General features: G+C 46.9%; 1 protein-coding gene across 2 annotated transcripts in view; it reads right to left on the bottom strand.

Annotated features, from left to right (window-relative positions):
- Nucleotides 1-9,375: 9,375 nt before the first annotated feature.
- Nucleotides 9,376-23,192, bottom strand: part of nrp2a (neuropilin 2a) — a 45,793-nt gene continuing 31,976 nt past the window's right edge. Inside the window, exons 11-17 of one of the 2 annotated variants that reach the window (XM_084667693.1) lie at nt 21,295-21,375; nt 20,902-21,057; nt 18,167-18,429; nt 17,944-18,040; nt 16,333-16,365; nt 11,778-11,840; nt 9,376-11,673 (exon numbers count right to left, since the gene is read on the bottom strand). In XM_084667693.1, the coding sequence (XP_084523819.1) occupies nt 11,339-11,673; nt 11,778-11,840; nt 16,333-16,365; nt 17,944-18,040; nt 18,167-18,429; nt 20,902-21,057; nt 21,295-21,375 (1,028 nt within the window). In that variant the 3' untranslated portion in view covers nt 9,376-11,338. Of the gene's footprint in view, nt 11,674-11,777; nt 14,494-16,332; nt 16,366-17,943; nt 18,041-18,166; nt 18,430-20,901; nt 21,058-21,294; nt 21,376-23,192 lie in introns of both variants that reach the window. The other variant, XR_014724725.1, reaches the window with a different exon arrangement.

Genomic DNA, 23,192 nt, shown 5'->3' with positions numbered 1-23,192 from the left:
ATTAGGCAGTGAACTTTATGTGCTGGAGTCAATGTTAAAAACAGCACTTCGGCAGCAGTGTCAAATACGCTGCCCGGGCAAGATCGAGTACCGACACATTATTTTGACGGGTTGGCGCGTTAAAATCAGAACTTTATCTCGCTTAGTAGGTAGGGCCAGAATAAGAGACCAATGTGAACTGCATGTCAGTGCAAAACAACCAGTTCTTACTTACTTATTTTACTAATGGGGCATGACACTGTTAGTAATTGACCGTCTCAAGTAGGAATTCTAAGATCTGAGCCCACACTAAAGCTAGCCAAGCTTTATTGCTTTTGTAAAACATGATTACAGGTACTAATTGTAGTTGTGGCTAGCAAACACCAGTGCTGGGATCAAATGTATCCTTTGCAATCTCTATTACATACATGATACTAGAACAGCTTCCTAGCTTGCTTAGCCTGGCTTGATAACCTTCGCAAGTTAGCAAGGTAGCTAGAGCTATTGATAACAAGTTGTAATTGTAATGCAAACACTTACCTTCTGAAAACGAGGTTGTTGTTGTAGCTAAATATATTTAGTTGCGTAATCACCTAGACGAAATAGCCTTTTATTTACCAACAGCAGTTATGGTTCTGACCTCCTTTTAACCAGAGACATCGATATTAGTGTGTCCACAACACCGGTAAATTGTCCCTATTATCCTAGCCATGCTTACAGCCAAGACATCCATCCATGACTCTGCAATCTACACTTTCTTACACAACCAACGACTTGGCAAAACATGGTCCTAGTGCCGCCAATTCAAGTGAGTATGTGTTACTATTAAGGGAGTCGTTTTGTCCTATCTTTTTCGAGATAAGGTATTACGGCCACATGTGTTGTGTTCCCTGTCATATAGGCAAGCATTTTTTGTAAGCAGTCCCTATTTTTGTTTCAGAGTACAATGATTAAACATTGGTACAGTCACAGTGAACTAGTTAGTATTATTGTATGTGACTCACTGTTTATTCATTGTTTTAAGGGTGGGGGTGTTACGGCCACATGTGTTGTGTTCCCTGTCATATAGGCAAGCATTTTTTGTAAGCAGTCCCTATTTTTGTTTCAGAGTACAATGATTAAACATTGGTACAGTCACAGTGAACTAGTTAGTATTATTGTATGTGACTCACTGTTTATTCATTGTTTTAAGGGTGGGGGTGTTACGGCCACATGTGTTGTGTTCCCTGTCATATAGGCAAGCATTTTTTGTAAGCAGTCCCTATTTTTGTTTCAGAGTACAATGATTAAACATTGGTACAGTCACAGTGAACTAGTTAGTATTATTGTATGTGACTCACTGTTTATTCATTGTTTTAAGGGTGGGGGTGTTACAGCCACATGTGTTGTGTTCTTTGTTTGTCGTTTCCCTTCCCTTTTCTGCAGCTCCGCCCAGGTTGTGTCCCCCATGATTGCCTGATGAGACGCACCTGGCCAGGTGATCAAGCAGCAGATAAAGACTTCGGTTTCCTGCTGCCAGAGAGAGGCTTCTAGCTTGGGGACCGCTGTGGTCTTGCTGCCTCTTAGCCTGGGAGTTTTGGTACTTTTAAAGGTGTTTCAAGTAGTCGTTTTGGGTCAGTGGTGGAATGTTTGTTCGCCCCATTGGGCCACTAGGGTTGGGGCTTAACATAAGGACATAGGTACACATAAAAAAACAACTTAGCTAATTAACTGGGTATCACGGGGAAACGAAGTAAAAAAATGCATGAATGTCTGACCTCTCAAAGCTTCCGTAGGTTTACCATACTCAAACCTGTAAAAAGTCTATGTACTCACCACATCAACAGCTGTGTTTAGGGAACAGTGACATTGCTAGGATGCAACATCCCAGATGCTACTTTCAACTTTATCAGATTTGTGGCTAGTTCCAAATAAATAAAGAAGGGGTTCACCATCACACAGGTGTTAATGAGTTTAAGTCCCCAACCTGGAATTTCAGGACAACTGTGCAACACTGTGTGCCCTTAATGTGTCATGTAAAGTCTGTTAAAGGGAGATTGAGAGGAGAAAGGAGGCGATTTCACAGTGGATAAAAGGTGCCATTACTGCATGCAGAGTATCATTCTAAACGCACCTCAAGAGGTTTCTCAGACAAACTGAATTTAATTGTGAAATGAAGGCTGTAGCATGGATGTGGATGTATACCTGGAACCAAGGAGAGGAAGAGAAAGCAGATGTGATGGATGCTGATAAAATGATGCAAAAATATAATTCGTTGGGTTTCCGTTTCTTGGGATTGCCAACCCCGAGTTCCACCCCAGATTACTCACGACATAGCCTACTAATTATTACAATTTCTAATGTTCACACATATGCCCAGTAGGTGGCAGTATATACAAGCGCTTGACTAAATGGATACTGCAGTCTCCGAATTTCTGATAACAAGGTTTCACACAGGTGGTGAGCAAAGCCAAAGGCAAGTCATTGTGTAAACAGGACGTGATCTTGTAGAATCAGTATAACATTACATACACTTAAAGGTCTCAAGGCAGTCAATGAATTTCCATGTTTGATTTTATACTTTTGTTCGTAGTTTTTTTGCTTTGCTTACATATTGTACTGACTGTAAAAGTCTAATCCCAGAGTCAAAGGACACGTGACTGCAGCAGTTCTCTCCTGATGAGGGTCCTATATGAGGAGCTTTTTCCATCAATCTTTAAGTTCAGCTTTAGAAGCAAGGGACAAAGAGCACGGATGGAATCAAAAGGCAGCTGTCACCCCTGAGCTGCTTAAAGGAGGTCGAATAAAAGACTCCCTAAAAAATGGGAGACATAGAGTGTGTGTCTGTGTGGGAGCACACGCGAGTGGTGATCGAAAAGAGAAATCTTATCATTTGGACACCTCACAATAGGCACAGAGAGGGGCTAATCTGCTTCATCTCTCGGCTCTTTTGTGTGAGTGGAAATGGACCTTCTGTCTGTCAGCTGCTCGTCACCCGCCTTCTTTGTCCCCCGTGGCTGCGACGGCCTGTCTGTCAAAGTTCTCATCGCCGCAGCTCTTTGTGGTCCCCTTCAGGCCTGGTCGTGCTGCCCAGCAGGGCCTCAGAGTCCTCTAGGTACATCGTCTGTCTCGTGCCCCGGCCTTTCCTTCCATTTCCTCACCTCTTACCCGTCTCTTTGTCCCTCTGAAGCGGACTGACACGTTTGAATGGCAACAATGGTGGACAAAAGAGGATGTGTGTCCATCTATTGTTTGGGTTGAAGGTAAACTGGTTTTCGTGCAACTGGTGTGTGACTCCGAGGCCTGAGGAAAGGCTATGTCAGATATTTTGGATTAATAATAAGATTGAATCTTCACTTTTCAGTTTTTATTGCTGCAGATTCCATGACGACTATGAGTTCATTTTCACACGAATGTCCTGAAATTTGATTGGAGCCTTTTGATTATGTCTCTATCCATTGATTTGGGGTGAGTTGTGTAGGGGGCTCTTAGATATTTCTCTTTCTCTGGCAAAATGCTTCATACAAACACCAACAAACGCAAACACAAACTCAGCAGCCGCCGCCGTCGCCCCTCTCCCAACAGCACTACTTTCAAAGAGAGAGAAAAATAGCGAGGGAGCTGTGAGGGAGAGGTGACAGAGAAAGAGAGGGTGAGAAAGAGAGAGAGAGATGGAGGGAGAAAGAGAGAGAGACATCAACACCCAAGGCTGTGTTGTGAGTGAGACAATGATAGACTACTTGACAAGCTACAAATCTTTTCCTGCCTGCCCTTTTTCTTTTACCATATCATACATCACTGTGGCCACTAGAGACAGTCTAACAGTGTGCCGTGTCTGGCAACATACGAAGACATGATGGCTACTGTATCTTGCATCCTGATCCGAGTCTACCCCCAATCAAGTCTGAAAGGGTTCAGATTACGTTTTAGACATTACATGGATTACACTAGAAGACTATTGCTAACTGCCTTGGGCTTCTATACAGTTGGCAGCAATCTTAACAACAATGAATAATGAACTGTAGAGTTCAATGAAGTGTGGTGGACTACAGAGATCTGCCACCCAGGGAAAACAGGGCCCTCCCCACATGATCAAGTCCCAGTCTGGCTGACTGATTTACCCACGGCAGTGGAGGCTGGCAGCCAGGGAGAGTGTCAATTTTTAAAAGAGCATCTCTTTCCTTCTGGGCCTGGGGGTGGATGACGGATAATGCGTTTGTGCATTACTGGGAAGGGAAGGCCATCCATCATGGGGCTGTGTGGTGGTTTGCAGGTAATGTGATCCTCCTCCGGGCTGCAGTTGTGGGGCCGGGGATGTGGAGTCTCTGTGGGTGCAGATGGACGCGAGGCAGCCGGGGCATCTGGAGAGGAGGGCTCTCGCTCTGTGACATGTGGACCGGTCATGTATTTGATGGGGAGCGTGGGAACACGGTTCCAATTTGATTAGCAACGGATGCATCTGCCATGTCGGGTTCTGTGTCGCAGTGGCAAGCAAACACACATGAAGGCGCTCGCAAACATGCACACACGTGCTGTGCACCCATATGCACGCACACACACTTTCTCTCTCACTCTCTCTTTTGGTTTTTCTTCCTGTGTCTGTCTTTCTCCCTCTTTACCGTACTCTTTCATCCATCTCCACACTGAATACAGAGTTGATTTCATATTCATGAGGTCTGTTCACGGGGACCATGTTTTATGGGGACTTTCAGAGTTTGTGACAGCGCCACACTGCCACCGCTCAGCAGGGAGCTCCGTCTGAGAGGGTGAAACATAGGTTCCCCACCAACCCACTGGGGAGCAGGGAACGATATAATTGTATGTGACAATGCAACATAAATATCCCATTCAAGAATCTCAAAAGATGCACTGATGTTGCATGCAAAGCAAACAGACAATTAACAAATCTACAGTTTTTCCAGTGAGTTTCATGACAGAACGGAACGGAACCCAATTCTCCCACTGAAATATTGATGTCATGGAACAATTCCATTTCCCTTTTATAGACCAAAAATATGTGATGTAAAGAAAGTTAATGTGCTGAAATGAAATGTAATTCTGTTTTGCAATATTGCTGCTGTTGTTAAATATAAGTCAGTCCGTCTTTCATGTTTCCACAGCAACCACGCATCACATAATCTAATTGCACACACGCACACACACACACACACACACACACACACAGATATGACGTGTTTTTCTTGTGTGTTTGGAAGATAGGGCAGGTGATGTTCTCCTGTGAGTTGCTCCGCTGGGGATTACTGTAACAAATAAGCCCAAGGGGGACTACTTTCTAAACAGTCTTAAAATAAAGACCGGATATTGATACGATACATGATATTTACAGGATATTGTTCAGGCAAATTTGGGCCTGTTTGTTGGTTTTGCTGGTGTATTTATGGAAAGTATAGTGTTGTGTCTGTGTGTGGGCTCTGGTCAAGGGAGGAAGGCCTTTGTGCTGCTTGCTTATGCTACAGAGATCTGTTTACTTAACTCCTGTAGTGTCTCAGTGTGTTCCTATGCTTTTTTGTCTCAGAGGGTTCAGCTGCAGCTTGAGACTGGATGGCTAGATCATTTTTTCCATTTCTCTTTTTGTTATTCGCAGAATAGCACAGACGCCAAACCGATTGCATAGATTTGAATCTTGAACAAGGGTTTATAACTGTCTCGTTCTTGACACTGTCTGTGCCTCCACCACCAGGAGATGTTTCTTCACTTCCGTCTGTTTGGTTTTCTGAGCAGCTCTACATCTTCTCCGAACCTCAACATCTATGCTATAGTGTACAAGAGTGTGTATGTGCACTGTATGTGCATGGGAAAGTGTGTGAGTGCACACTTGGTTGTATCGTGCCAAGTCTGTAGATCAATGTCTTTGATATCTGTGTTATCATATGTATGTGCAAAAACATTACCATGAAGATAAAAGAGAAAAACACATTTTCCATATCTTCCTCAAATCCAAAAGACAGCGTTCTGTTCCATTCCATAATTTTATCCTTGATATGTGGAATTTCTGAAAACTACAACAACAGAAAAGTATAACCGGTATCCACTTAAACTATGTCCTTGAGACTGTACTGAACACGTATGTGGGTGTATGGAAGTGCTGTGTGTGTGTGTGCGCGTGTGCTGGAGGCTGAATGATGTTAAAGTGAAGCTCAGCACAGCTGAATGGGGCAGTAAATCCGATCTCCCCTGGGTGCTGTTACTATGAGCACCACAGCACCGAACTATCTCTCAGAGAGGATGTCACGGCATACACTGGTACACAGTGCTACACATACTAGTAGACTTTTCTTTCTTTTTTTTTCTTTCTTTCTTTCTTTCTTTCTTTCTTTCTTTCTGTCTTTCTGTCTTTCTTTCTTTCATTTCTACTCTCTCTTGCTCTCTCTCTCTATCTGTTTCTCTGTAATAACATGCACATGTTGTACGGATGGTCTGTGGTGATTTCTCACCTCCTACAAGGCAGACCGAACGACACCCATTATCAACACCCCGCCACTCAGAAACCAGAAGCCGGCATCCATTTACCGTAAACCAAATATGAAAAAAAAGGACACATCCACAAACCAGCACTGTCTTACGCCGTAATGTTCGAACACCTCACAGGCTAAACCACAGAGATGGCAGCAATGCGACAAGTTTACCTCCGTCTGCACGTGCATGATTTATGGAAGTGGCGCTAATTTGATTCAGATACAGATATTTATGAGGACACTCCGAAGAGTCAGTGGTTGTTTTTTTCTTTCTTTTCAAACTGAATTGTCAATTATTTCGGAACAGATGGGGCTTGAAGTGCAATTGAATTTGATTATCTCCTCAATGAAGTCTGTAATGAAAAAGGAATAATTTGAGGGGAAAGTTATGAGAAGGCCATTTCAATTATCCTCAAACAAATGTCTGTCAGCCACATAAAAGAGACAAAAGACATTCAGAAGAACTCTGTCCTCATATTTAATGACAGTCTGAAAAGTTGAAAGATGGGCTTTGCTTTCCAACCGCCATTTATTTGTTGAGGCATGGAGTTCTGTTGAAAGTAAACCATTCTTGTTACATAACTGATTTATGCTTTTCAAATTACATTCTCTCTTTGTTTTTTGCTCAAATTATTATTGACTCACTCTACTGAAAAGTTGTGAATAAGAGATGTACCGATGTCAGTGTTGCTGTATGTTTATTAGTGAGGTGTGAGTCATAGCCATGCTGCCTGCCAACCTGATAAAACATTATGGTTACGTTGGTTCATTCTTAGTAAACACCCAAAGAATTTTCACTCTGTTGCCAAAGTAGAGACACAGCTTTCCCCCAAATCAGGTTATATGTGTGAAATGATTACACCTAAAAGTGATTTAGGCAAACTTGTGTCATTTCCTCACTCCTGACCTTTTGTGACATTCAGAACTATGGCTGAGCTTGGCCTCGCTTGAGCGTGGAATAAATATTTTCCAATCGTTATATTTCCTTCATTTTTGTTTTGTTTTCAGGAGCTACATCCTTCCATGAATAGGATGATGCTGTGAAACTTCTGGAAGGAAAGTGACGGCGATCCGTCTGGTCGTAAATATTTAGACACGATGGCCGTTGCTGTCACTGGGATGAGCGTCATTGGCCGTCCACAACTCCCTGTGCGCCCTGCCCCCCTGGACCTCCTCGTCTGACCCAGATAGAGCGCTTTGAGCCGCTGGCAGGACAACTCTGCCGGTCTGGGCCCACTTCCCAGGCCGCCTTGTGGGACGGGAGGTGGCTGTGTGACAGTGGCGTGCGCGTGTGTGTGAGTGAAAGAGGGGGCCTCTGGATGCTGTTGAAAGCATTGGATGCATTGCCGGTCTCAAGGTCTTCCTGCTTTCTCTGTCCTCCTGGGTGTCACTGATTGAGCCACCACGTTAGGTTCTGACCCGGCTGCCTCTGGTACCTGTCCACGCTGTCGCGTCATCAAAGCGGACCCAAAACCATACACACATGCACATATACAACAAGTTTAGGAGGCCAAAAAACAACAGCCTGAAAACAACATTGAGAAGCAGCACCACACAAGTCAAGACGCGTGCTAGCCTTGTCCCCCAAAAGGAGAAAAACACAGAGAATGCAATGCCTGAGACTCGGCATGTCTGTGTGCACTGAGCGTGTGCAGCTTTTCCTTCTTTCACCATTACACAACCTGGATTAATTAGCTGTGTGTTGAAACCATTTCCTGTTGTGACCGTTTCGAGCCCCCCCCCCCCCCCCCCCCCACCCCCCCTTCCCCCGCCCCTCTCAATCATGGCTCTATCGTCTTACAGACCCTGCTTTGAATGCCACTGCAGCGTTAGACGGTTCACATCAGAGTTGGTGCTCTGATGTAAGGTGAAAGGGAAGCCCCTATGGAGTATTTTATTTCAGACTGAGTAAGAAAAAGGGGATGTGGGAGAAAAACAACATTTGGAGGACAAAAAGTTTCTAATAATTTGGGTGTAAAAACAAGAGGTGGCACGGAACAATGACAGTCTGGCTCCTTTGGTGATTTCCTGTCGACAGTTCTGTTGTCGTTTCTGTTTGCTGCTCTTTTCTGTGGGGATCAATCAAAACTGCTAGCAGATGGCGACGCGCTCCGCTGTTGCTTTGGAGATTGTTGCTTTTTTCGGGCCTGTAATTGGACCGTTGTGTGGAGCGTGCTAACAGGGAGCCGCTACTCTGTCAGTGGACCAACACGTGCCCTTACCCGCTGCGACTGGCTGGTCCTGGAACAGCGTGCTCTCGGATGCCCTGTACAGGCCAGGTAAACGCTGATACAGTCCTCAGCATGGGAAAACTCAGACAATATGTATTGGACATTAACATATTATGTAAGTGTAGTAAGAACAGCTACGTTCTACCCTAAAGTCTTTCTTTCCGGACTTAGTTTCATCTTGCATTCACAACCTTTGAATCCCCAGGGTCAGACCGCATATCTTTGATCTTAAATACCAGGCGTACAGTATTTGCTTGTGGTGTTTGCATTTGGGTGAGGGGGACTGATAGAGCTAAACAGAACCGTGTGTCAGAAGGATGTCGGGCCGAGGTAAAAAGAGAAGTAGCGTAATTGTGTGTGTGTGTGTGTTTGTGTGTGTCATGGGGGCCAGGGGCACTTCAAAGCTTTGATGTTAGGAGCTCCTAAACGAGGACGACTAGAGGTCCTGGCTAATGGGACATCATGGGGAGATTAGAGAGGAAGTGTGCGGCTGCCACACTGTGTGTGTGTGTGTTTGTGTGTGTGTGTCGAGGAGAATTGATTGATGTTTACCTTTGAGTTATGGCTGTTGTATGTCTGGGAGTTCATACTGTAGGCAAGGCTTCACAGCACATTATCTATCGTAGAGTCCTCATTTTATGGCTCACCCTTCATTCACTAACAAGGACAACGAGGAACAGCAGCAGAGACGTCAATCACGACCACTAGGCTTCTTCGTATGGTATAAATCCTTTATTAAATAATCATAACAATAATAATAACAATCATAAAAAGAAAGTTTCTGTACAAAGTCCCCGAAACAACAACAACAACAGCGTCAGTCCAGTGCGAGAGAAGATTCCGGTACTTGTGAGTTTGCCCTCCCTGACAGAAGGGGGCACTGTAACTGTGGTGTTTTGATACAGACTCCGAAGGCAAGCTGGATCACAGAAGCTCCAAGGCACTTGGTAGAGAGTCATTGGGGTCCAGTGATGGGAGTCTCCGAGGTCCAGGGAGGCGATGTGTGTTTGGACGGGCGGTCTTTATTCTCGGACCTTCCCCACCAAAATGGCCTCTTCAGCCCTGGCCTCTGTCCACTCTGTCATACCCAGGTACTCACAGCTCCATACACACCAAGCATTGTGCGCTGCTGTATGTGTGTTTGAGTGTGTGTGTGTGTGTGTGTGAGCGTATTCATCCACAAAGAAGAGCGCTCACATGTTATTTTGGCATGTCAGTATGAGTATGTAATTCAATAGGTGTATGTGTGTGCTGAGTGAAAACGCCTGACTGTTCTCTCTCCCTCTCCTACTTCACAAGGCAGAGGAGACCAGAGGGACTAGATGCAAGAGTCTTTTCAGTCATTTATCTCTGGCCAAAACCTGGACCCCTCTTCCATGCCAGCCTCTCCGGGTAAATTACCCCCCAAAAAAGGAAAGATGTGGGGAAAAAAAAGAGCAACAAAACAGCCAATGAGAAGTGCTCTGGTGGTACTCATGACCCTGATGGAGTCATGGCATTTGAGGTCCACACACCAGGATACGCTCCCTCAGTTGTCCTCTCCTCGCTAGATAGCTGACTTAAGGCTCAGATCTGTGTCCGGTCAATGATTCTGAAGTCCAGTTTCTCACTGTGCGCTTCTTTTCTTCTTCTTTGAAATTCCTTTTATGTGACACACAGAGAACTTTGGATTTCGTTTTTCTGTGATTTGCTCCACGGATTTTTTCAGTCCTTTTTTCGCAGCATCTAGATTCCCTTCCCCACCTTCAGCAATCCATAGGTTGCACCGACCAAAACACGTTCACCTTTGACCCTTAGCCTCAGTGCAAAAATGACTTTCTCTTACATAAATAGAAAAACAGCGACGACAGCCTGAAACTAAATCTAACAGTAACTCTATCTCAAGCGGAACATTTCTTTGTCCCCTTCTATTTACCTCATTCTTAATTTATCAGCGTCCACATACTGGCAAAGGGCCAAACAGGAAACAGAAAAAGGGACTGAACAAAAAAAAATACACTCAAAGACGTGGCGTCTAAAAATACCACAGACTGTCAGATAATCAAGAGGAAAACAGTGGATGCTATGTTACATGAGTCCTTAATACCTGAACAAAAATGGTCCACAAAGAAACTAAGGTCTAGGGCACTGTGTTCACGTGATGGAAAAACACTCATTCCCTAAGCACTTCCTAACCTCTACCACCTGTCTAATACCTTCTCTGTGTCAAGTATGGAAGTCTACTGTCTCCAGATGTAAAAATTAGACCTTATAAAAATCTATGATTTATATTCTCTTGTGGAGTAGTAGGTATTTGGAACAGATATGTGTTGATATTTCTTTTTGGGGCCTAGCACCCCTGGCAATGGAAAGGTCCACAACAGAGACCAGTCCCTCCATCATTGGCACTAGTCCACTAAACCCTACCCCTGGCCAGCACCACTTTGAGAAAAATAGGGGGGATGGGGGTTCTCATGATGGGGCTGACAATGTATTTTCCTCCATGCTTACCCCTATCAGGATGGTATGTTCTTTCCCTCAGGGTTCAAAAGGGTTGCTTGGGGCCAAACGAAGCAAAGAGAATAGAGACGATAGTGAGGATGGTAAAATGGCCGCCTCTCTCTCTCTCTCCCTCTCTCTCTCTTCCTCTTCTTCCACCTCTTCTTCTTCCTCCTCCCTCCCCCTCGTTCTCCCTCAGGCCTCGGTGCAGCACCGCTGCTGGTTGATCTTGACCTTGTGCTTGAGGCCATCGTACAGCTCAAAGTTGTAGTTCTCCAGTGTGGTGGAGCTGCGCGACGACAGGCCGCTGTAGGAGCACGTGCAGTAGAGCAGCAGGCCGGCACACACGGCGCCCAGCAGCACGCCCAGCGAGCTCATCACGATGATGGTGACCAGGATGGGGTCCAGCGTGTACAGCCACGAGTTGTCCTTCTCCGACGTGCGGGTCACCGGAGGGTCTGACGAGGGCGAGACGGTGCTCCACGAGTCGAGGGCCGTGCGGACCGGATGGACGGGTGGATGGAGGTCATCTGAAGGGAGGGAGGAAGAAAAGAAAAAGGTGTTAGTGTATGAAGGGATGACTAGAGGTTGTCTGGGAAAGGAGCCAAGGAGTGTGTGATTGGTTGGGTTGTACCTCCGTCAAGTTGACCCCGGTTGTTGAAAAGACGGTGCACTCCAAAGTCCACTGGTCTCATACCTGGAAGATAAACAAAGAATAGAAAACTTAAACAATGCCCGGGGTAGACAAACATAGACAAGTGTACACACCCATACACACAGAGTTTAGAAAAATATGTTTTTATTGTCACAGAAATCACACCAATGAATATTGATACATTTCATTTAGCCATTTCAAACACACTGTTCACAAAATGACAAAAAAACATGGATTTAACATCAAAAGCTGAACTGACATGAATTTTTTCCATAACGATCATTCTCATTTATTGTCCTAATCACAATCTTGTATCATCAACATCCTCATCATAATTCTTATCATAGTCATCAACATTGCTGTCCAGTAAAAAATCATGCAGTTAAGTGTTTCACTCTAATATTTTAATATTCATCTTATCTTGGCTATTATCCCCTAAACAGTACTTTCATGTATGGCTGTGTCAATGACCAGAATTGGAGAACGAACATTGCCTAGAATCACAGGTAAGTTCAAACTATTCACCACCACACAGTCCATACTCCAGAATCACTTGTGTGGGACTCCAAAAGCTCAAGTCAATGTTGTTTTTCATAAGATCCACTGTTCATTTGGTATGAGTGTTCCTTTCTTGGGAAGTGCGTGCAGCACTTGGCACATGGTCAAAGGTGGGAGTATCTGCTTGGCATAGCACACCTCCCCTAACAGGAGATCTCAAAACGACCAATAGCATCATTTATGTTGTCTCTGGGGCAACGGCTGTTGGCCGAGTATGAGGACGAGGGAGGTGGGAGAAAAAGCGCTTACTGCTGCCTTAATAAATGTTATCTGTCCATTAACTGATTAGAACTATTAAGAGCTGGGAGCAAATTGGTGTTGAGATGGACAGAGTGGGGTGTTTAACCCTCAGTTGATTTAAAAGCACGTTGCGGAACCGTGCCAAAGAACCACACTCTGAAAAAGCCTGACTGCTACACGGTTATAAAAAACAACTCAGCTGAGTTGTGGCTTTATTCGTTTAAGCAAAACAAAGTGGTTATCCACTGTGCAGGATCGATCGATATGAAAACTTGACACAATAGTACTTCTAGGTACAGGACATACTGTATGGCACTGAACCGTCCTGTTCTCAATCAGCTGTTGATGTTCTGGGCAGACAAAAGGATGTTGCCAGATTTTAAACTCATCTCAGCTTCCTCTGTTTGTGAACATTTGAGGTTTTTTAATCGATGTTCCGGCAAGGAGTGCATCGGACACGGCATGTGTCTGGTTTCCATGATTAGTTGAATCGTTGTCAAGAGCGTATATACACAGTAAAACACAACACCATCAATATGGCTCCCAGCTGTCCCCAACAGTATTGTGGGATTTGTAGGAATATAAATCAGGAAGAGGTGGTAATGGTGGAAAGCTGCATCTGTTTACAATTCCAAAACACAACACACATTCACATTGAGAGAGGAACAGGCTCAGAGATGTGGCTGTCATATGGCCAGTCTGAGGAGAGAAAGAACAAAGAGAGAGTGGGCGGGGCTGTGCGGAACGGGAACCACGTTCTTTATTACGCCAGAGAACCGGGATGGAACACTAAGCACAAGGAGGGCACATCCATCATGGACTGATGCCTTCATCATGGAAAGAAAGAGCACTCAATCAAAACCCAGATAAGGTTTTCGCCTCTGAAATACCAAGAGTCGGATTCATGTTTTCTTATCCTCAATGTGTTATGACAGTATGTTCTCCTTCAAACATCTGAAGACTCCCTTTAACCCCGTTCCAACCCTGTTAAGTCTTAGATGAACTAGCACTCGATGTTCCCCAAAACGATCTTGTTGAGTAATTACAGGGCGTCCTTAGTGACAATACTGAATCTGTCGGAAAGCTCCACATACTGCATTTAGTAACGCTGTCTCTCCTGTAACCCCCCCCCCCCATCTGGATGTCTGCAGCAGCTAACCCTCTCTAAGTACTCCAGCAGCTCAGTCACTCTTTATTTCTCCAGGGTCTTCCTGGTCTGTGGTTTGGCAGCTGTGGTGCATTCACACGGCTGACCCATCTCACCCACCCCGCGCCAGGAAGACTCTGGCCCACACAGAGAGTGTTGAGGCTGGGGTCATTTCCAAGAGGAGTAAGGGCGGTGCTGTTGGAGCCAGTCGTCAAAAGTCCCGAAACAACCCACTCAGATAAGGAACTCTGGCTGACTCATATCCTCTCAGCACTGCATGAAACATCAACAACAAAGTCCTCCATCAAAACGCCGACCAAAAAGACATCCACTTTGAAAAGTTAGCTCGCAATCAGGCAAAAACGGGACCCAAGAGAGTCACGGCGGCATCGTCCTTTACAAAACCACTGTGACCACTTCCTTTTAAGGAGGGAGGGGCTTTGCGTTTCTGGCCCGCCCATCATAGTACATTCCTCACAGGGAGGGCAGGCTCCGCCCCAGGAGGAGCCATAGCGCTGGACGAACAATGGCTGTACTGGAAGCACTGGGTGGAGCTGTGGTAGGCCACTGAGAGCTGGCTCTTCTTAGCTGCCAGGTGTTGTCGACGGCAACAAAATGCCCTGACCAATATGGCCGCCGCCAGAAGAATCAGGGCGCCCCCGGAAGCCATTACGTAATACCAGTGGACTGGTAGGGGTGGCACTGCCAGGGAATCTACTGTGGGGTCGCTGGCGACGGGAAGGCCTCCCCCTGGTGGAGAGATACAGAATAGTTGGCCAGGGGAGAGAGAGGTGAGCAGCCTTCAAAGAATTGTATTTTTTGTTTTGACTTTTGAATTTTCATCTCTCTTTTCTCTCCCATGGGCACATGCAGAAGCATGCTGGTTCAAAAACTCCATCACAAAAAATGCCAAATCAATCAAGATGCGTTATCTGATAAAAGCTTTGCTTGCAACCAGCAATTGATGATAAGGGGATTTTCACACCAAGAGCAATATAGATTTTGACGTTGGAAGCAATCCAATGATCGATACAATATAAATGATTCTGAGAACTCTAAGGTATTGACTTGGTGTGAAACAGCAGCCATAGTAATTAACTGTAACAAAAGCCTTTCATAAGATCCTTGTTTTCTGTTAGCAGAAGAAGTTCCATATAGTTCACCGAGCAAGGCTTAATCATGCAACAGCCAGCCAACCCCAGGTAGCTTCTGGAAGCTTCCAAAATCCCTAGTTGGGAATGTCAGGCTGCCTGGGGTGAGAATTCATCTCTAAAACAGACCTGTTCCCATCTTTGTTTTTTGTTACGTTCTCCTTCATCACTCTCTTGGCCAGCTCTCTCCTCTCTAAGCCAAGCCATATATGTCCTTGGATACGATCCCAACTGCTCCTCCACTCTGATCCTATGGCCTCAAATCCCTCAAACGTTTCCGTTACAATCTCACAAACAGCCTCCTCCAAGAACACTCCTACTTATACAGGCCTGCAGAGGGAAAACAAATGTCTTCAATGGTCCAAAAGCTTCGAGCTAAACAAGGATCTTAACTATGTCACTTCAAGCCTGGCAGAAAAGCAGAGAGAGAGAGAGAAGGAGAGAGAGAGAGACAAAGAGAGAGAGAGAGGTGGAAATCCTTTTGAACAGGTTGCGTGTTCGACTCAAAGCTGGATCCATGTAGAGCTCTGGACCGTGTCACATAATTACAGAGGGAAATGGTGCGTAGACCTGCTACTGCACACAGCTCCCACTCATTAGAGAGCGCTGAGGAGAGGAGAGAGACACACTCGCACCACTGCTCAGTCACTCTATCTGATTACTTCCACTGGGGACTCTGTGTGTGTGTGTGTGTGTAAGTGTGTGTGTGTGTGTGTTAACATGAGCAGCCCTGAGAAGAGCAGTGAAATTGCACACACTTCAACTTTACAAACACAAACTGCCAAACTCTTCTCTCATTGGAGCACAGTATGAGATGCCGGAACACTAAACATCAAGTCACATCATCCATCTCATACAGCAGGGTCTCCATGTGTTTTTGATGAGACAGGCTGCTATTGAAAATCCTGTATGCATTATCAAACAGACATGAGAAAAATATTCTTTTTGAACGGCTCGAAAATGTATGTTGCCCTTGGTTTAGTTACCCTTTCAGGTATTTTTTTCTTCAGTTCAGTTTATTCCACCGGTTTAACTGAGCTTGAAAAGTCTATTAAAAACCTCTCCTACTAAAAGTGTTTTGAGTCTACCTTGATCGAATGTCAAAGCAACTTCAGTCGAAAGTTCCCTATAACTTAAGCTTATTAATGTTTTGATGCCGATGCTGTTGAGAATCACAATTCGAAAGGAAGGCAGCAAAAAACCAAGCAATGCACAACTCTTGCATCCTCAGACCAGCTCAGAATAGATTGGCTTGCCCGGACAAATCTTTTTCTAAGAGCTATTTTCGAGGGCATCCTCTCATCTTTGCCACCAAAACAAAATCCCCATGAGCCATCTTGAAAATCAGCCAAAGCTGTTCAGTGCAGACCAGCGAGCAAAAAGCAAACACATTCAAATAGGAAATGACATCCTGTCACCAAACACGGCCCCAACTCACCTGTCATATCAGGAGGGAAGGCACTGAAGGGGTCTGAAAAAGAACAAGAAAAAGAAAGAGATGATTACTCAAAATATAGCTTGTGGAGGCAAATCAAATGCCAAGGAAATGTCAAGGCTATCAAGACAAATTCCTTGGGAAATTCGAGGGAAAACTCTTTGCTTAATAATTATGAAATCTTGCTACTTTCCTCAGGTGAATTCAACTTCACAATCACAAACAATGTCAACCTTGCATAAGCAATTACATAATTCACCGAATAATGACAACATTCATAAACATTCATAAACATCCTTTCATGTTTCATGTCATGATTATGACAGTGCCATGACAGTGTCATGTCGCCCTTATTCACACCCCTTCAAATAAAGTGTTACCGAGACTTTTTCGTCGAGCGTGTGAAGGTAAAGCTTTGGGTTTATGGCAGGGGCACAGGGAAGGTGGTGCTAGCAGGTTGCTCACACACAGAGCACAACCTGGCATTTGATTACTTGGAATGGAAACAAAGAGGAGGGGGGGGGGCGAGAGGGAGGGGGCGAGAGGTGACTTGGGAATAAGGGGCCTTTTGGAGGGAAACGCCAACGTGTTGTGACTGTGTCTGGCGATAAGCACGGTCCCAGCATGCTTTGGGACAAGCAAGGAGGACGGGGAGACGGAGGCGGAGAGGGGGAAACAGCATGGCGGCACTTCCTGTATGGCGGCGTTGCACCGCGCGGGGGGAGGGGACGTGATTTCACCTTTCATCTCTGACCTGCTCTGCAGTAAAGCATTCCGCTGTTTCAACGCGCACAGGCGCAAAACACGCGCACGTGTGCCAAGCACGCGCACACGTGCAGAAACCCCGCATGCTCACGCGGTGTCTCTGCATCCTGACTCGAAAAGACACGTTTTGGCTGTCAGTCAATATGGGTGACGGCAGGTTTGGCTCTGAGCACACGGCCTGCCTCTGATCTGGTTAAGCCCCTCACCAAAGCCCCTGCTCCGGCTGGATTAGCCCGCGACGTTCACACCAGCACTGGAGCTGCTTGGGAGAAAAATAGTCTGTCTAGTAATTCCCTTTGACGGTTCTGGAAAAAGCTCTGTTTACAAATACGGGACGAGAGGAGAGGAGAAATCTAATGAAACATAGATTAGCATCGCGGGGCCCACAGGGCGTTTGTGGCCTAGTTTCTATACTTCTTCTTGCGGAGGAATAGCATTGTTATTTTCCTCTCTTCCTTTCATCTCAACTTCCAGGCTTTTAATGGAGCGCCGAGGCTGTCCTGAAGACTCGACTGAGGGCACGGGAACAGGGGGAGTGTGTTGGGGGGGGGGGGGGGGGGGGGGGGGAGCAGGGCTGAGGGGTGGAGAGGCGGAGGGCGGAGTGTGGTGAAGAGGGGCGGCGTTCGTCGCAGCGCGAGTGTGACAGTTCAAAGACCCCGACGGGGAGAGGCGGAGGAGGTGACGGAAGTGGAGGAATGCGTGATGGAGGAGAGAAGGAACGTTAAGAAGGAGTGCGGGCCAGGCTTGCGAGCAGAGGAAGGGAAGTGGGTCGCTGGAGGGTCACAGGGCAGTGTGTGTGTGTGAGAGAGACTGTGTGTCTGGACACAGTCCACTCCTCCGTAGACTTACGCGTGCACTCCTCCAGTGGCGTGCTGGAACTCATTTGGATGTTGTCTATCCAGATGTGACCTGTGGTACCGCGGTCAAAATACCCCTCCATCACCACCTGCCAGACCAGCAGAAGGCTGGGTTAGAACACACCCCACACCTGCCAGAACACTGCTAATCCCACAACCCTCCCCCAAGACCTCCTGTTCTGGGTGAGATGGGGGGCGGGGGAGGTGTTGGCTACCTGGAACTCTTTGGGGGAGCGAGGCAGGATGGTGCGGCCCTCCTTCCACAAGGGGCTCTGGCTGCTCAGGGTCCACAGGAGGGTCTCCTCTTGGTGGGCATCGCGGAGCAGCACCCTCAGGTTGCCCTGGGCCTCCCCCCATAGCTGGTAGGAGAAGAGCAGGCAGAGGGGCCCGGTGTCGGCCCCCACCGTGGGGCTCAGGATCCTGGCTCGCTGCTGCTCCGTCTTAGGGCTGGCCTCGATGTACAGGTAGCTGTTCAGGTCTGGGGCAGAGATCGCACGGGTGGCGTGGAACGTCAGAATCAAGGTCAACACGGACACACAACGTTCATCAGAAATGAACAGGGCTTGCGAATCCAGGGTCAGACACACAATGGGTGCAGGATGTGACACGTAAACACAGCAGGCTGAAGAATAGGGGAGAGGAGGGAGTCGATCTCCGCTGGAGTTTACCAACACTCAGACCTAACCCCTGGGAGTCATTCCCATTCCCGTCCAGGTAGCGTGCTTACACAACGACATTGTCTCCAACACAAGCCTCCTCTCTCTGTCGTTCACAGAGGATGTTTGGATTGGCGACTTGGATGACGACTGACATTCCATTGTACAAACGCAGACCACATCTTGATTTGTGTGCGTGTGTGTTTGCACATTTGTGTGTGCCTGCTAATTGCAGCTGTTGAGAAATCCTTTTTAATGTAAGTGGCCTTTCCGGAAAGTATCTAGTGTCAACATGTTCCTAACGATCGCTGATGGTTTATCGCCATGCAGACACAGGGTGTTGAAGCAGTCGGGGGTGTGTTTGTGTTTGGGGGGAGGGAACAAAGAACAATGAAAATGTGTGTGTGTGCGCGTGTGTGTGTGTGTGCAAGCGTGCAATATGGCGGTTGCTATCACATTCCTTTGAGGTTATCGCTTTTTATGTGAGTCTTAATATCAGCCATATGATCACAATGTCTGTGAAATAGATACACCATATTTAATGGTGTGCCACTGCTCCTGCTGCTGTGAATGTACGTGTGAGAGTGTGTGTGTGTGTTGGAAGTGTGTGTTGGGATGTGTGTCAGAGATCAGAGTGATATGATCTGGGAGAAAAAGGCTTCCTCCAAGATGACAGCCCCCCTCTCTGCCTTCCGCGCAGCCAGACTTGCGTGTGTGACACTTCAGACGGCATGCGTGACATGGCATCCCCTGGCCTTTCACAACCCTACCATGTGTGTGTTTGTGTGTGGACTCCTCACATGCGGTATCCTTCAGCACCGCGCGCGCGTCTATGTTTGAAAGAGTGTGTGTCTCTTTGTACGAGAGGGTCACGGTCAGATGTGTCGATAGGGGTCTGCTGGGCCGTGTCTGTCTGTGCGTGTGTGCGTGTGACCTCGTGCGCTTTGTTATCATTGATCCTAAAGCGTTTGGAAACCCATCTCTCCACACCTCCACCAGCCTGTGCTGAAGCCATTGTTCTGTCGCTTGTTCTCTAGTCAGCGCCTCACGCTTCCATACTGAGCCAGAAACATTATTAATCCATTTCACAGTAGTCCCCCGCAGCTAAACCGAGGCGATGCTCCATTTATTAAACACACGTCTAGTTTAGAGGGGGGTACGAGGGAAGCTTTGATAGTCTTGTTCTGCACTGTCAAGTGGTTAGGCGGGAGTTGGGTCTGTAGGTCTGTGGGTCAGGGAAACGTCAACACCCAGAGGGCTAGCACAGTCTTGTGATTGGATATTTTGTCTAGCTCTTTTGACCTACGACCTCTATCGGGACCCCGAGGACTCCGATATAAAAAAATACCAGGTACCAGGTCCTGCAGCTGGGAAGCGTCGCTGTAGATACGCAGCATCCAACCTGACAGAGCTAGGGAACTGCTGCCAGCCCTGCTGACAAACACACCCGCTTTGAAGTCACGTTGAAGACTGTTACGAGGTAAATAGGTCACGCTTCAAAAACGTTTCGGAAACTGTCCGTTGCCCCGGTGAACGTCTCCCTGTTCTGGGGGCCCAGGTGACACGAGAGACTTCTGAGCACGTGCAGTAAGGCTGAACCGCCCCCTATAATTCTCCCCAGCTGGATCCATGGCTTGTTAAATCTTTCATTGAAAACCATTTGAACTAAATCAAAACCAATGAATTTTGAAACAAGGTCAGGATAACAATCCCTTCCCAGTGACTGCATGGACTAAAAGTCAGAAAGCCCAATAGAACACCGCTCCTTTCTTAAATTAATATGCCAAAAGCTTCATTTTTTGATCCTCAGCGCATGTATGAAGGGAAATGAATAATCATTTCTTCAAGGAGGCTCTAAGTACATGGAAGTCTACTGAGCATCCAGGGATCTGCCTCCAAGGTAATCGAGTGCTGAGGACGCTCTGCTGGGAATGCTGCTTTTCCTCTGGAATCTCCTGCTCTGAACTTAATTAGAGCTACTGGGTCTTAACCCCTTCCTTCCATGAACCTCGCGCTCATGTGCCAGGGACACATTTCCTTCACACTGAGCACAAGTTCTAAGGCTTGATAATCCCTAACCGGCAATGCTACATGACACAGTGTGAACAGTATGAACATATTGTGCGTGTGTGAGTATATAAATGTGTCTGACCTACATTTTACGATGACAAAATAGGAGCTGGGACTCAAACCCTGTAAGCGAAATGTGTAGGAATACCGAACAAGCCTGTGGAGCTAGGGAAAGACATGGGGGGTGGGGGTCTCTGAGCGACGCCGTGCCCACGAACACTCACCCAAGTTGGGGAGAGAGAGGTCCAGGCTGCTGTCCTGCGCTGGGAGTCTGGAGCTGATGTGGAGAGACCAGTGCAGAGGGGCGCTGGGGTCGTGGGTCCATCCACACAGACCCTTGTCAAAGTCACAGAGCCCTCCCATCGAAGGCGAGGAGCTGGCTACTTGACAGCAAAGTGCCAGTTGACAGGTGGGTGGTGGGGAAAAAAAAGAAATTGCCAATGAGAAAAAAGCTTTGATATCAAGTCATTTGAACAATACATTCTCACAACAACAAAAAAGACAGACGTGACATTTGAATTGGTTAACAAACGGCATTTGTATTATTTCAGGGGATTCAACAAAAGAGTTCATAGGAGAATGAATGACTGGACATTATTCATAGACAGCCGTCTCACCTGTGGCTGAACCCTGGGCCGTGCTGGTGTCCATGAGGACAGACACTGTGGGCGTGGCCGTGTCAGCCAGAGTGCTGGTTTCTATGGGGATCACACAAAATAAACATACATCATTTCCGACGCCTGTCACATCCACCACTTTTCAAAACAAAACGAAAATGACTTGAAAGTTGCTTGAATCTCCCATATAATTAGATAGACATTTCGACGGGGTAATAATCCCTTTGCTTCCAGACGGTTTTAGGAAAATGAGCGAGAGAGTGAGAGTATGAGGTCATCATCTAACAGTCCATCCCTCCCTCCCTCCTTCCCTCCGTCCCTCCCACAAGGTCTAGAGACAGGCTGAGACAGGCAGAGATAGCCCCCGAGGCCCAGTGATGTTGTGTCTGTAAGCACAGGCATCTGTCTCCAAGGCCTGGTCAGGCTGCACACACACACACACACACACACACACAGACACACGCACATGTCTCAATGGCTGATGGATGGGCCTCACTATCTCTCCTCGACCTTGGCTTGATCACACACCCTCATGGGAGTAGGCTCTGTCAGGGAGCACGACGTGGACGAGAGTGTGTGAGCGGTCACAGTTTCCTTCTGGGAGACAGAAGGGGGGGGGAGCTCTCTAAACCCAGAACTTCCACAACAAGGAAATGACAGGGAGGACATAGAAGCGGTGTGGGAGGACTTGCGTCCCTGTCTGTTTGTCTGCTTGAGTGGGATGTATACTGCTCATGTCTTTTTCGGTAAATACAAACATTTAAACACATACGCACGCACGCACACATCTGTAAAACACCTCCCAGTTTCACCACATGCTCTGCAGACTTCTTCAGGAATGTTAGCCGGGATAACGACCTATGCTATTATGAGCAGATGGAACGGGGTAGCCCCACTTTCTTATGCAACAAGAGAGAGAGTCTGAGAGAGAGTTAGAGAGAGAGAGAAAGAGAGAGAGGGTTAGAGAGAGAGTTAGAGAGAAACAGAGAGAGAGGGTTAGAGAGAGTTAGAGGGAGAGAAACAGAGAGAGAGAGTTAGAGAGAGAGATAGAGAGTTAGAGAGAGAGAAACAGAGAGAGAGAGTTAGAGAGAGAGTTAAAGAGAGAGTTAGAGACAGAGAAACAGAGAGACAGAGAGTGAGGGGATGAGAGTCGTGACTGTCCTAGCTTCCTAGCTATGATTGAACCAAGCTCCTAATCACATTATCCTACATGTCTGGCCCTGTGTGTCAGTCTTCAACCCCCCTTACACACCAGCACCACAATCAGGGTACATGGTAAAACCAAACTACCCTTGTGGCAGAAAGGTCAGTTTTCAAGGATTTAAGAAGATCTAGTTGGCCGGCACTACAACTGTTTCCAGGTGGGGCAGACGAACGCTCTAGACAGGGTTCGGGTTGAGAGGCACAGGCAGGCCATAGATCATTGAGAGAAAGCAATGATTAGAGGAGGAGAAAAACACAAACGATACACACAAACATCTGGAACATTCCCGCATCTGGATCTGTCGAGCACGGAACACATCTCCGGCAGGGGGGTGGGGGGGGGCGACAGAAAGGGGGCCAACGTTTGGCGCAATGTTTTTTTTTTCTTTCTTTAATTCCGCGGCGCGGCAAACGCACCAGGAGCCCCTCGCCTTTTTAAGGCATCAAGGACAACAAACATGAAGGGGAGGCTGATTGATTCAGTTTCTACGGAATACCCAACAAAGGGACTTCCTGTGGAAACGGCGCCGCGGTGGTCGCAGCAGGATCGACGGCTCACATGAAGGGGATGTGCCCGGCAGGGGGTCGGTCCTGACATTAACCCCACGTTAATGTCACGCCCTTTACCTCAGCTATTAACCACCTAATAAGATTCTAATCACCGCCCAGAGACAGAGAGGGCCATCGGGCACGGA

The sequence above is a fragment of the Hypomesus nipponensis genome, chromosome 12 (genome assembly GCF_054491055.1).
Source record: "Hypomesus nipponensis isolate SF chromosome 12, ASM5449105v1, whole genome shotgun sequence".
Lineage (NCBI taxonomy): Eukaryota > Metazoa > Chordata > Actinopteri > Osmeriformes > Osmeridae > Hypomesus > Hypomesus nipponensis.
Note: the sequence above shows the minus strand (reverse complement) of the source record. Positions and strands in the feature narration are given on the sequence as shown.